At 38.8% G+C, this 15,245-nt stretch overlaps 1 protein-coding gene across 1 annotated transcript; it reads right to left on the minus strand.

The window, feature by feature from the left end:
• Window positions 1-8,726: 8,726 nt before the first annotated feature.
• Window positions 8,727-9,531, minus strand: LOC118801497 (scavenger receptor cysteine-rich type 1 protein M130-like; the record flags this gene model as incomplete). The annotated part of the gene is made up of 2 exons (XM_036561796.1): window positions 8,727-9,125; window positions 9,229-9,531. Coding segments are annotated over 2 exons (674 nt in total), but the record flags the coding sequence as incomplete, so codon positions are not given.
• Between the last annotated feature and the right edge of the window lie 5,714 nt (window positions 9,532-15,245).

Here is a 15,245-nt window from a genome sequence, read left to right on the forward strand (position 1 = left end):
CACTGTGAGGGAGACAGAGAGAAACATGGAGCCAGTTCAGTAGAAGAGAAGACTGATGACAGACTGAAGGACTAATGATGTTTAGAGAATGTACAGAAAGTGGATTGTAGATGATCTCTGAATCTCTCTACCTCTCCTGAGCACTCTGTTCTGGTAAAACAGCACAACCAGAAACGCTAAGGCCAGGAAGAGCAGCACTCCCAGAACCAGGAGAGACACTGGATAGATGTATGAAACAGCTGGTGATGGAGTTTGTGGAGGAGTAACTGCTCCTTTCTCTGTCTGACTAACTGTGAATAAAAATACAGAAGACAAACTCTATACTTTTATGCATTTAGAGACATTTGGAAAAATCACAGGAATTAATTATGTACCTGTGATAGTAAGAGTATTTACTTCAGATGCAACAGTGGGGGATACAGATATGTCTGCAAAAAGAAAAGCAAAATGAATTGAGGCAAACAGAGACCATGTCACTTAATCAGAAACTACAGTTTGCATGTACTCAAACAGGGTGAGGAACGTGTGAGAGCTCATGAGAACATATCAATGTTGACATTGAGATTTAGAGTCAGAATTATTTAGAGAGAAAGAGAACTTGCCAGTATGTATCCTAAAACTTGCAATGGAAAGTGAAGTATATCATGACTAGGAATGATACAATACCACTTTTTCTTTTCTAATTCTAAAACAGCCATACATACAGCTAGCACTACAGCCATACACACAGCTAGAACTACAGCCATACACACAGCTAGAACTACAGCCGTACACACAGCAACAACTACAGCCATACACACAGCAACAACTACAGCCATACACACAGCTAGAATTACAGCCATACACACAGCTAGCACTACAGCCTTACACACAACTAGCACTACAGCCTTACACACAGCTAGAACTACAGCCATACACACAGCTAGCACTACAGCCATACACACAGCTACAACTACAGCTATACACATAGCTACAACTACAGCCATACACACAGCTAAAACTACACTCATGCACACAACTAGAACTATGCCAGTCTTACACACAGCTAGAACTACAACTACAGCCATAAACACAACTAGTATAACTATTACTTTGAGAACCTCAAGAAAGCAACACTAATAAACTGAATATATTTCAAGCTTTTCTTGAATGATGTTCAAACTCACAGTAATGCATAAAATATTCACTCTGCATTTGAAAAGAAGATTATTCAAGGAACCAATCCGTCTTTTCCATTTGTAAAAAAGTCAGTCAAAACAGAACAACATAAAAATCACATGGCACACTATCAGTGAACTCATGACTAGGTGCACCCAAACTACATATACTAATGAATTTAAATTTAACACTGAAAATACATTGATCACCAGTAAAAGTGAAGTATTTTAAATACTTTTAAATTTTAATTTATAACTTTACTGGAGAAGAACAGTATTAAAACTCAAAACACTGCTGCTGGTCTGGAAGATGTGCCTGTGTTATTATCAGAACCATTACTTCAGGGTACCAACCAGACCTCATGTGCTAGTGTATTTTCTAATGAACTGCAATGGACAGAATTTTTCCTGTTATATAAACCAGACAACCAGTATCATTTAATCACAGGCTTATATCTATTTTATGTGCATGCATTTACCATGACGGTAAGTTCAAATAACATGGCAGTAATGCATTTGTTCATTCATAAACAAGGATTACCAGCATGTGAAGCGGGGATGCATGTTTCCTTAACTTAAACATGGCAGTATGGATTCATAACATGACACAGTCCCACAAAAATAATGCCTGAATCACTCTGGCAGTCATTTTACCAACAAGAGGTTGAAGTGTATTAACCCATTAAAATCCCAGGCTTAGTACTTACTAAGGCTTGTCATTCAGTAACTACAAGGAATTAAAAAAAAAAACTGGGAGCTATTGTTAGTTTATAGAATTGTGTAATAAAACTTTGGCCTAGGCCTTTTAAAGGGTTAAATGATATTTCCATGTTTGGTCCCATGTGCAAATGACCTCCTATACACACACTCAACTGTTTAACCAGTATGTTCAAAAGACATGTTTTGATCTGTTTGAACTTAATATCATGGCAAGCCTTCAAACGGCTGCTGTAGGAGTTTCCTGCACATTCCTGGCATTCTGGTTTTTCTGTTGTCAATATTGTGCAATCAATAAAATGAATAAAAATAATAAAATGTAATTGCAGTTGCATTGAAAGCAGTTAACACCAAGAGAAAAATGTTGATTAGATCTACAACCCTGAAAGTCAGCAGACTCCTCTGACCTGCACAGGTGACTCCAGCGTCCTGCCTGTGGGAGCAGTCAGTGTGGTTCTTCAGGGAATGAGGACAGTCCCACAGGTGAATCTCATTCCCTCTACACTTCACTCTGTTCAGCCAGATAGGCCCTTCACCAGCACCAAAGACAGCACTCCCATCAGCACCCAGCGCCGGCCCACAGCCCAGCTGCCTGCAGACCACCTGAGAGTCCCTGATGTCCCACTGATCATCACATATGGACCCCCACTCAGCGTTATGATACACCTCCAGCCTCCCAGAGCAGCTTCCATTTCCTCTCCTCAGCCTGAGAGGCAGGTGATCTACATCACACACATCACACAGGAGATAGAGACACTGATTAATTAATGCAATCTCAGAAATCACAATAACACAGATACTGCATATAAAGCATTGATGTGAAAAGCAGAAACACGAACATTCTTAAAGAAAGATCTCAATGTCCTTACTTGAGCATTGTCTCTGGTTAATAAATGAGGAGCATTTCAGATGGTTTTGCTGCGCAAAATGTTTTTTCTCTCCTGTTGTACAGAAAAGTGCATTTATTTATTGAACTGCTTTGCTTACAAATGTAACTTTAAAGACCAAGAAATCACTCAGATTCTTTACATATGTTATTTCACAATTCTCAGATCTTCCTCTGTAACCTTAGTGTCTAATTTTAGACAGAAATAATTTTGCTTATTGTAATATCTACTAGATCTACCAGAGAGAAACTGCCTACCCAAGCAGGTAATGAGAGCCACCTCATCATGATTATCACATGTGTTCTGTCCCCAGGGGGAAGATGGACAGTGCCACAGAGTGGAGTCATGTTTCCTACATTTCAGATCATCCAGCCAGTTAAGAGCTGATTCACTCTTGCCTTGTGTGTGGCTTCCTGCCAGAACTTCCACATTTCAGCTCTGACAGATCAGATTAGTGTTTCTTGATCCATCTTATTTGCACACACAGTCCCCAGCAGTTCCATTGTAAACACTTCCAGATTCCCCTCACACCTCAGTGAGTCTGATCTCTTTAAACTCTGCTGGAAAAGGACACTTAATATTAAGTCTTGAACATATTGCAGAAACAGCACAGTCTTATATATTATATTTAAGTAGAACACACCTTTTAACTAAAAATACATTAAATTCACACACTTTTCTTTAATGAAATTCTATATTAACAGTTTATATGTTGCAAGCAGACATTTTATGCTCATTGATAGATATTAAGAATGTTTTTTTCTTCATTAGTGCTTCAGAGATTTTTTAATGACAGCAGAGATAAGCTGCATGTCTTTACACTGTCTGTGTTGATGTCAGTATCACTTTACCTGAGCACACGACTCCTACGTCGTCCTTGTGTCCACATTCATCCTCTCCACCAGTCTGACAATCTGCCGTTCCACAGGAGCGTCTCGTGTCCCTCACTACTCCACCTCATTCAGCCATATGGGTCCAGTTTACCCGGTCCAACCGCCTGGTACCGAGCACTGAGGCCACTCCACACTGCAGCTGTCTGCACACACTGCGCATCTTAAAATCCCACAAGTCATCACGCACGTGTCCCCCATTGAGCCGCTGTGGACAACCTCCAGCCTTCGCTGCCAGTCTCCCCCAGAACCAACAGCCTGATGAGCTGTGAGCTAAAAACACACATACAAAACCACAAACAGAGAAAGAGACTCAGTTCAAAGACTGAACATGACTTCCAAGTTCTTCCTAAGTATGATTCACCATACATAATACATTATTTATTATGTACCATACATAATACATTTATTTCTCATAATAACACTATAATAATGTCATGAGCATTAATGATTATGCTAATATGTAATATATGGGAATAGATTTATAAAGATCTATTTGTGTTCAGTGCAGTTTTCAGATACTAAACATTTCAATTTAAAACATGTAAGAGTGAAACTTAGAATGTCTGGACAAAACCACCTTCTAGAAATAAGCAAAACATGGATCTCACATTAAACTAAATGGCTGAATCTAACCAGTGCTACATTGAACATTCTTCTTAATTAGTTCAGACTGCCGTCTCGCAGTTAAAAATAAATAAATAATAAAAAAAATAATTAACCAAAAAAGCAATTAATCATTGAGACCTTTGGTTTTGTGGCATCAGCGATAAAGAAGAAGATGCCATTATCTCTGCCCAGAAAAAAATGCTCTTTTATTGAACATTGTAGAAAAGGCCACTGAATAAAAACATTAGTGGGGTAGGCCATTTTAGCCAAACTTTCTCTGTGGTAGACACACAAATCCACACCTAATTAACCAACAGCCCAACACCACAAAGCACAGTCAACACCTAAACACATCTTAAACAAACAACAACATAAACAACAACACCAACAACAAATGTCATTTTAACTGAGAGGGCAGAGCACGGTGCCCTTAAAGCACCTTCTGAAACACAGAGCAAGTGCAAGAAGCCAATAACTACAAATCAGAGTTAATGCCTGTCACTAAAGTGGTCCTGCAAGTTTCTGTCTTTAGCCCAGTCTTATTTAGTTTTTCTATAAATGATTTTGCTGCCTCTGACTGCAAAGTGCTGTATGCAGAATGCAGATGACACTATTCTGTATTGTTCAGCTGATTTGAACATTTTGAATATTAACACACTTTTAGGATCTAGTACTGAGAGAGCCACCAAATACACAGTGGTGTTTGAAAGTTGGTGAACCTTCTAGAATTTTCTATATTTCTGCATAAATGTGACCAACAACTTCATCAGATTTTCACACAAGTCCTAGTAGTAGAGAACCAAATTAAACAAATGAGACAGAAATACTTGGTCATTTATTAATTGAGGAAAATTATCCAATATTAAATATCTGTGAGTGGAAAAAGTATGTGACCCTTTGCTTTCAGTGTGTGGTGTGACCCCTTGTGCCGCAATAACTGTAACTAAATGTTTCCAGTAACTGTTGATTAGTCCTGCACATCGGCTTGGTAGAATTTTAGCCCATTCCTCCATACAAACCAGCTTCAACTCTGTTACGCTGGTTTTCCTCCCATGAACTGCTGCTTCAGGTCCTTCCATAATATTTCTATAGGATTAAGGTCAGGACTTTGACTTGGCCATTCCAAAACATTAACTTTGTTCTTCTTTAACCATCATTTAGTTGAACGACTTGTGTGCTTAGGGTCGTTGTCTTGCTGTATGACCCATGTTCTCTTGAGTTTCAGCTCATGGGCAGATGTCCTGACATTTTCTTTTAGAATTTGCTGGAATAATTCAGTTTATTGTTCCATCAATGATGGCAAGCGGTTCTAGCCCAGATGCAGCAAAACAGGCCTAAACCATGATACTACCACCACCATGTTTCACAGACGGAATAAGGTTTTTATGCTGAAATGCAGTGTTTTCCTTTTTCCAAACATAATGCTTCTCATTTAAATCAAAAAGATCTATTTTGGTCTCATCCATCCCCAAAATATTGTTCCAATAGCTTTCTGGCTTGTTCATGTAATCTTTAATAAACTGCAGAGAGGCAGCAATGTTCTTTTTGGAAAGCAGTGGCTTTCTCCTTGCAACCCTGCCATGCACACCATTGTTGTTGTTTAGTGTTCTCCTGATGGTGGACTCATAAACATTAACATTAGCCAATATGAGACAGGCCTTTAGTTGCTTAGAAGTTACCATGGGTTCCTTTGTGACCTTGCGGACTATGACATGCTTTGCTCTTGGTGTGATCTTTGTTGTTCGACCACACCTGGGAAGAATAACACTGGTCTTGAATTTCCTCCATTTGTACACAATCTATCTGACTGTGGATTGGTGGAGTCCAAATTCTTTAGAGATGTTTTTTAACCTTTTCCAGCCTGATGAGCACCTGTTCTTTAAATAAAACAGGGTGGTCACTTACACCTGATTGTCATCCCACTGATTGAAAACACCTAAAACTTATTTTTACCTTCAAATTATCTGCCAATCCTAAAGGGTCACATATTTTTGCTGCTCACAGATCTGTAATATTGGATGATTTCCTCAAAAAATACCTGACCAAGTACTAATATTCTTCGTCTCAGTGTGTATAATTTGATGCTTGTTGTCTACTTTAGGGCTTCTGAGAAAATCTGCTGATTGTTTTCGGTCACATTTATGCAGAAATATAGAAAATCGTAAAGGGTCTTGTCACCAACTTCAGCACGCTGTAAGTACTTCGGCATATGTCTGGTTGATAATTTTACATTTGAATATCACATTAATAAGCTAGTCAGTAGGCAAAAGCTTGGACACTTGTACTGAAATAAGTTTCCCAATGCATAATAGGAAAAATGGATGTTGGAAGCAACCTTACTATCCATCCTAGACTAGGGTGATATAATCTATAGGCATGCATCGACCAGTAGCTGTAAACCACTAGATTCATTCTATCACTCTGCTGAGATTCACTACTGGAGACCCTTACAGTCCCATCGCTGCACACTGTGTGAAAGAGTTGGTTGGTTCTCTCTACCCATACAGCCGGAAACTCATTGGTTTGTTTTTATTTATAGGGTGCTCTCCAGGTCTCTGTATTTTTTTTTCTCACTCCAGTGACTGGATCACCTGTCAGGTTCCTAGAGTTATTACTGAACTGGGAAAATCTGCCTTTAGCTACCGCAGGCTGGAATACATTACAGGAAATTCTAAAGCGTCGCTCACTGGTGTCATTTTAAAGTTCTCATCTATAACCAGCTCCACTCAGCCTGCAACTGTCTTGTTTGATGTTAGTTTAATTAATGTTCTATTTTATTTACTATTTTACTGAATATTTGTGAAGATAATTTTTTTACATTTTGTTTTCATTACATATTTTAGTGCTGTTTTATGTCTTATTTGAGCTTTTATTTATGTTATTTTGTAATTGTAAGTTGATTTGCTTTAATAATTTTGATTTTCAATTTGTTCTGTTACAATGTAAATGAAGGTCAGCGTCAAAAAACTCCCAAGTCAAAATAAAGGTTGATTGGGTAGCACCCAAACTACTCTAACCCTGCATTCACACCGGCAGCGACGTGATGCGACAAAGCCGCTGGAAGTCATTCATTTCCAATGAGAACTGGCGATTTCCACCAACAGGAAGTGGCGCGAATGTTGGTGAAGCAAAGTGGGCGGAGTCAGTGGCAACAAAGTTGAGCAGAGTTTAACTTTCTGCAAATAAGTAGCGAAGTTCCTACTGGGGTGATTACCAGTAGGAATTGTGCACTGAGCAGTGTAGTACACTCCGCCACTGTGAACGGTAAGCTCCATTTTTGATTCCTAGGAAATTTTTCCTACTACAGGTGAAATAATGGTGCTTTCGTCACAAATAGACAGTAATCACAAAGATCAAATACCATTTTCCTCACATACTGACTGCACAGACACAGGAATTAACTAAAAATAAGCAAACAAGTAATTTCTCACCAGGATTTTTATTTCTAGTGGGAATGCATCTGATTTGTGCTTGGCGTCAGTGAAACCATGGCAACTAACAATCCGATCGAGTTCAGAAACGCCCACAGGCGATGTGCGATCAGTGATTTGGGCAAAAAGAAGCAAAAAGTTGATGCCGGTGTGAACATAGGTTAAGGGGTTCAGTGCTGCAGCACACGTGTCTGTGTTCAGGACTGGATGTAGAGGAGCTGGAGAAGCTGAACACAGAGCCACAGCCCAGCTGTCTGCAGACCACAGAGGTCTCAGACTCACTCCAGGAGTCCAGCAGAACTCATGAAACTCCAGAGAGGAACCTATAGGGAACATTCACCATAAGAATGTTTTTGAATTTACATTCCTCATTCATTCATCCGTTTGTACAGCACAAGAATTGAACATATTTATAAAGAAAGCACACTGAGATTTTTTGGTAACATACAGCCACATTCAGAGTTCAGTTGAGATGCAACATGCCAATATTCAGATTTCACATAAATAGAAGAAGCAAAACCCCTCCACCCAGTTTCCTGATTAATGTCAGTTGTTATAGTCTTGCTATATATAGTTTATCAGTGCAGAAGCATTGTAAAAGGTATGTTGATGACTGTACTACTGTCAGAAATAAGATATAAACTGATGTTTTGACATTGTAGTACATAGCATCCATGAAAGCTGTATCTCTAAAGTTGGCTTACCCACTTTTTCACAGGCCTGCCTATGCCACTGATATAAAGCCTTTGTTCCTCTTTGTTTTTTGTCTGACACTGCGCCTCTATTAGTAATTTTGGTAGCCCTAGCTACTCTTAACAAGATTCTTAATGCTACATTAACCTCCATTTGTAACATGATTAAATTTGTAAATCACTTTAGATAAGACTGCCAAATACATACCTGTAATTCTTCAAAGTCTTTATATAAGGAAAAACTTAGAGGTGTGAACGTCAAGTAGTTCATTTAAGTGAATGTGCCGACCAGAAAACTGTTTGTATATGGACAGCTTTTCACACATATTTATTGAGATCAGTTTCTTAAGCAGCTGACTTAGGTTTCCAACTTACAACCCATATACAACCCAATACAGCTCATAGTTAAATGATTCTAAGAGCTCACCACTGCAGATGACTCCAGCATCCTGTTTATGAGAGCATACAGTTCGACTCCATGATGAAATGGGACATTTTGACAGGTGTATTTCATTCCCCTGACAATCAAACACATCAGCCCAGATCTGGCCACTCCCCTCCCCAAACCAGTCTGACCCCACCACAGCCACAGCACTCCCACACTTCAGCTGACCACAGAGGACTCTGGCAGCTCTCATATCCCAGCTTACATCACACACTGTGCCCCACTCACTGAGGTACTGGAGCTCCACTCGACCAGAACAGGAGTCAGAGCCGTTCACCAGCTGAGCCTGAGTGTGACCTGAAAACACAAAGAGTTTATTAAAATAATTGTTTTTGTATAATCAAATTATAAAATAATTAATTTTATATCATTTAATCATTTGATCAATATTATACTTAACCAGAACATATTAGCCCCATGTCACTGTCATGAGTGCAGTTGAGTCTGCATGAAGATGATGTTGTACAAAGGGAAATCTCAGATTCATTCCCTCTACACTGAAGCTCCTCTGACCACACCTGACCCTCCCCTCTGCCAAAAGCAGCTGCTCCCAGCACCTCCACAGGAAGCCCGCAGCCCAGCTCTCGACATACAACCTCTGCATCCTGCTGGTCAAAGTCAGCATCACACACTGTGGACCAGGTCTCTCCATGAAGCACCTCCACTCTCCCAGAGCAGCGAGAACCACCAACCAGCCTGACTCCTGAAATAATTTCAGAAGGAAATAAAGATAGTTAAAGGATGTTACATCTTCTCACTGGATCTTATCACTGAGAAGTGGTCTACTTTCATTGGTCTGTACACCATGCAGCTTGATGATAATTAAAAGGACTCTTTGTTATTTGCCATCGTTACTACATTGGTGCCAGAATTGGGAATTGGTTAGAAAGCAGGGGCAGTTTATTCCTAACTGTGTGGATGCCACTGGGGAGTTCGCACATGATGCTGTAAAGTGCCTGACCCTTCCAAGATCCTATTCCAGTTTATGATTGCCAAGAGACCAGCGCTGACAAGGAAGCAGCTTGACAGCACAGTGTTGGGGCAGTGAAGAAACTCGGAAACTCTGTTTTTGACTGACAAGTTTATTGCAAAGATTCAGCCTCATTTATCAACTTTTATATAGTACCAGGAAAGGTACTGCCTCCCAAATCAAGCGTAAAATAAAACAAAATGAAAAGTATTCTACCATTGTTTTGCAAAAGTGTATATTCTGCTTTTCCTAGCACCCTCTTCTTTTGACAGACTGAATATCATTTTTGATTCATCATGTGTGGTGTGATGCCTGAACGTCTTTGCCTAACTCAAAAGGCCAATATTCTATGTCATACACAGAGCTGAGCCAGTAGCCCCCCCATCCCTCTTCATGCTCATTCTCTTCAGGAATAATGGCAATAGTTAGTCTCTGTGGAGCTACAAACTTCCTGGGGGACACCAAACAGTCTAGTGGCCAGTTCTAGTCACCATCAATACCACATAGACATGGATGATGTTTGTAATAGCCTACTACATACTGCTTGCATATATATCGTGCCTAGAATTATGAAGCAGTATGCAGTATGTGACCAACATAAATTTCTCCAATTTGCCAAAGATACTTGAATGACATTATATCCTGGCCAAATATTACAAGATGTCAATATTGTAGTCATTTTTTGATACACTGCATTCCATAATATGAAATAGAAAACTGGCCAACAGCAGCTTCAAAAGAGTGATACTACATATTTATATGAGGGATAGCATGCAGTATGCTGTATATACTAGGGCAGTGTTCAATATATAGTACACACAGTGTTTTTTGTAACACAGCTTTGATCTGCCTGTCCAAGCAAAGGGTGATAGCCCAAAGAAGATATCTGAGTGTATCATGGACCATGCACTGGAGGACATAGCAGAATCCTCCTTCACATGACAACTGGGGCAGCTCACGGAGTTGAAGGTACAATTCAGAAACCACAGACAGATTTTCTCAAAACAACACCGCCTGAGAGAGGAGGAACTGAGGGTGTAGTTTGTCAGCTACGCTAGCTGCTTAGTATCTGCTTACTGAGGATCATTGTAATGACTGCCAGCCCTGACCCCTGCTGCTTGTGTGAACTCACCAGAAAGGGCAGTGATGAGGATGAGATGTGGGGACCATACAAGACCCCACAGTGAAAGATAACACTGATGTGCTGGTGTAGAAAAAATGCTATTGCATTAAGCGATGCTAGCAGCTTTACTGAAAGTCAAAAGAAATTCTTATTACTTTATTCTTTCGTATCTTTGCATTTTTAATGAGTTAATTGTTTTGAACATCAAACCAATGATTTCCTTAATGATTTATTATTTTTCTTCCACATCGGAAAATGTTTTGTGTGGAGAATTCTTCTCATTATAATATCACAGCTGGCCCCAGGAGACTGTATAGATCCTACCTCTACAGTATTCTTTTTTCCCCTAAAGATAACTAGGCTTTCCTCACCTAGTTGATGAGCTTCAAAGAGCAACAATGACTGAACTGGCAAAGACAACAGAGCAGTGTACAGCAGTGACTGTGGCCTATTTGGAACCCTAGGCAAAATGTTATTTGCCGCCCCTTAACCTTTTTAGGCACTGCACATTATGAAGCACATGAGGTAGAGGCTTTGAATGATAAAGGCTGAGCTAATGCTAAATATAACCTGTGAGCTGTGGACTGTTTGTGGATTTTTTTTGTATGTGTGCAAAGGACTGCACACATACAAGTGAATCGATATTTAGCTTTGCACAGAATGTCTTTATAATAACAGAAATTATCTTATTTATTTATATAAATATTTTTTCAGTGGAAGACCTCCTATTAAAATGAATATTAGCAAATGCAGTAACCTAAATAAAGTTAAGGGAAATACTTATTACTGTAGGGCAGTGTTCATAAGGCTACATGACACAAGCAAGCCCTTCATAACAACTGACATAAACCAACATGAACATTTATAAACACTTATTCCTATAGATGTCATATGTTGTTAACATCTGTATCAGGTGACAATTACCTTGACATTAGGTTGTGTCATGAAACTTTCTGGTGTGAAATGGACACATAATGTCATAATGCTGATAATATGGCATAGCTTGCTGACTCAGGCTGTAGAACAGACCATTTTTGTGCCATTTGGGTAACATGATTTCATTTTACTATATATAAGATTCTAACCATGTCACACAATCATCATTCATATCCCTGTGATAAACATTAACCTACAAAGTCAGTTACAATAACATGCTACACCATTTCACCCAAAAAAGTGAATGACACAAACTAATGTCAGAGAAATTAATGTCATCTGGCATAGGTGTTATGTCAACCTGACATCAAAGATGACAACAGCAGCTTTATAAATGTTTATGTGGGACTATGTTAGCTGTCATGACAGACTTATGTAGCTGTCATTTAGCCTCATGTGCACTGCCCTAAGTATTACCTTACCGGTAACACTTTCTATGAATGTCGCATTTGTAAGCATCTATAAACACATTTATAACATGTTATAATGTATTCATAAGGCATTATAAACATGGTTATAAATATTTATATAAAAGAATTACACTGAATTACACTTTAAAGCCATGTTTATTATACATTATGAATTGTTAATATAATGCATTATAAATAGCGTTAATAACATGTTATAATTTCAGTGCCAAAGAAGTCAGTCCCAGCTTGGAGAGCGTAAAGTAAAAACAAATACCAAGCTAACGCTGGTGTACATTACCTTTCCCACATTGGGTAAAGCACTGATGGCAGCACTAGTTTAAACTCTGACATTTGAAGCCTGTAATGTGCTTTATTGTGTGTTTTAGTGTTTCAGTAAATCCTTCAGTAAATACTTCAACTTGAAGCCTCACTCTTAACACTGGAGGAGGCTTTAGTACAGTACGCAGTACTTATAATGTATTATGTTAACAATTCATAATGCATAATAAACATGGCTATAACGTATAATGCATTTTTATAAATATTTATAGCTATGTTTATAATGTCTTATGAATGTATTATAACATGTTATGAATGTGTTTATAGATGCTTACAAAGGTGACATTCATAGAAAGTGTTACCTTACCTTTCATAAGTTAACAGTCACATGTTAAGTTTTTCACATTAGCCAGTGAGTGTGGTGTTCCATGTACAGTAGTTTGGTACAAAACATCATCTTTACACTTTTTCCACTTTTCAGATGGTCAAAACAGTCGTTGTTGAATTACACATTCCACAGTAAAACCTTTCACAGTAAAACCTTTTTTACCATCTCTTAGCCAACTAATTCTGACTACCAGACCCACACTCTCAGCCCCGGAAACAATGTTATATAGTGGTCAAGAGGTTGAGTAGCAATTGTGCCTTGAATTTTATTATATGGAGGGAACAGAGAGTTGTGCATAACATTTTAAAAACCCCTCAAATACTATGGATGATTCTCAAATGCATCCCTGCTCCTTACACAGTGCACCGCATTGGAAACTATGCTATCTGTGCACAAATAGTGTACTAATGTTAGATAGGGAATCATGCAGCTAATGGCTAAACAGGATTCAGCCTATGTGATCATGATATAAAACATGATCAAGCATTGGCGGAATTCTGATGGAGTTTTGCCTTCACTTGATGGAGAAAGTAGTGATTGTGCTCATCATTTTTTAGCAAGGGTCAATTCTGTGATTTTCAGAAAAAACATCAATCAGTGCAAAGTGAGGCCAGCAGGCAGCAGACAATATTCAGGATGGTCCAATACAATCAGACATACTGCATAATTTCAGGTATGCTGGTGCCACCCCTGCCAAGTTGCCCCTGCAATCAATTGCTTAAACTCTTTGTGCCCGGATCCACTAATGACTGTGGTGGCAAAGCCAATGATGTCAGTGCAAGAACCAGTTTCCCCAGCTAAGCAAATGAGTGCCCATGACACCCGCTGCTATGTAAAGCCATGCCAGGCTGGGAACTGAGCGAGCCTTTTCTGTCCTACAAAGAAATGAGAGAATTTCTTCAATATGATGAGCAATATGGTAGACACTATCAGAGGTAGTGTACCACAAGTGACTTAGGGCAGGGCAGGGCTCAGTAGTAATTCACCTAGACTTTTTAACCAGCTTGCTGGCCCTGAGAGATGGCCATCAGCCAAGCATGTGCTGTGGTGCCTGCCCTACATTGAGTTGTCCTTATGAAAAGAGACACCTAGGACAAGCCTATAAGAGAGTGACCAAGGACATGTAAGACTTTTTGGATTTATGACTGTTCGTATTCATGTGTTATATATTTCAGGTTGGTGGACTCTTGGGAGGGGGGGAAGTGTTACAGTTACCCATATTTAGACTGTTTAGCTATGATGCTGTCACTCCTAGATGTGCTTGTGAATGTGTGTTCACTAGAACTCTCTGATTAACCTGGTTTCACTGGCCTGCCCTGCATGTAGCACCTTTGGTTCAGCTAGAGCTTTACCTCATGATTGCTTCAAAACCTACATCTGTACTCTATGTAAACAGGATTGGGATATAATGGAATAAAAGTATTGGGAAGATGTATTTAGAGTACAGACATTAAGTATCTGTATTCAGTCCAAGTTACAATTTGCATAGCCGGTATTCAGAATACATTTACCTTGTACATTTGTAAAAGATTAATTTTAGAATACTTATCCATTAAATTAAAAAAGCAAAAAACATTCAATCTTCAAAAGAAACAGCATCAGTGCTTTTTATTAACTATTTTAGAATAAATGCACAGCATGTAGCAATTGATCAATAATGATCATTAGTCAAATTCTAAAGAGGACCTCTAATAATGGCTTCGTTACCCAGCTAGTTCCTGTTAAAGCTTGAGTAGACTGATAAATCAATGTGATCAGTTATTAATGCCAGTGTTACTGAGCTCTGCTAAAGCCTGAGTAGACTGATAAATCAATGTGATGATCAGTTATTAATGCCAGTGTTACTGAGCTCTGCTAAAGCCTGAGTAGACTGATAAATCAATGCAATGATCAGTTATTAATCTCAGCTTTACTGAGCTCTTTTGAGTGATGATCAAACTAATAATCTCTTCAGTAGTGGACATGTTTGCAGGTGATAAAATTAGCATCGGTTTTGTACTGGACTCCTACTTAGGGGATTGAGGGCAAAGCAGTGGACTGAAGCTGGGAGTTAGAAAGAAAAAAAAAGTTAAGAACAGATTGTAATGGAATATGTTTTTTTTTTTTGGCTACTGAAAACCATTGCAGTAGAGTAGTGATGGCTGAATACTGAATACACTTTCCTCAATGTATTCAGTATTCAGCCATCACTACTCAACCGCACTGGTTTTCAATAGCCAGAATACATACAATATACAATATAACAGACAAAGCATTAAAAAGAGCCAAAAATGTGAATATATTTTAAATCATTAAATTATTTAATTATTAT

This window comes from Colossoma macropomum, unplaced genomic scaffold, assembly GCF_904425465.1.
Source record: "Colossoma macropomum unplaced genomic scaffold, Colossoma_macropomum, whole genome shotgun sequence".
Lineage (NCBI taxonomy): Eukaryota > Metazoa > Chordata > Actinopteri > Characiformes > Serrasalmidae > Colossoma > Colossoma macropomum.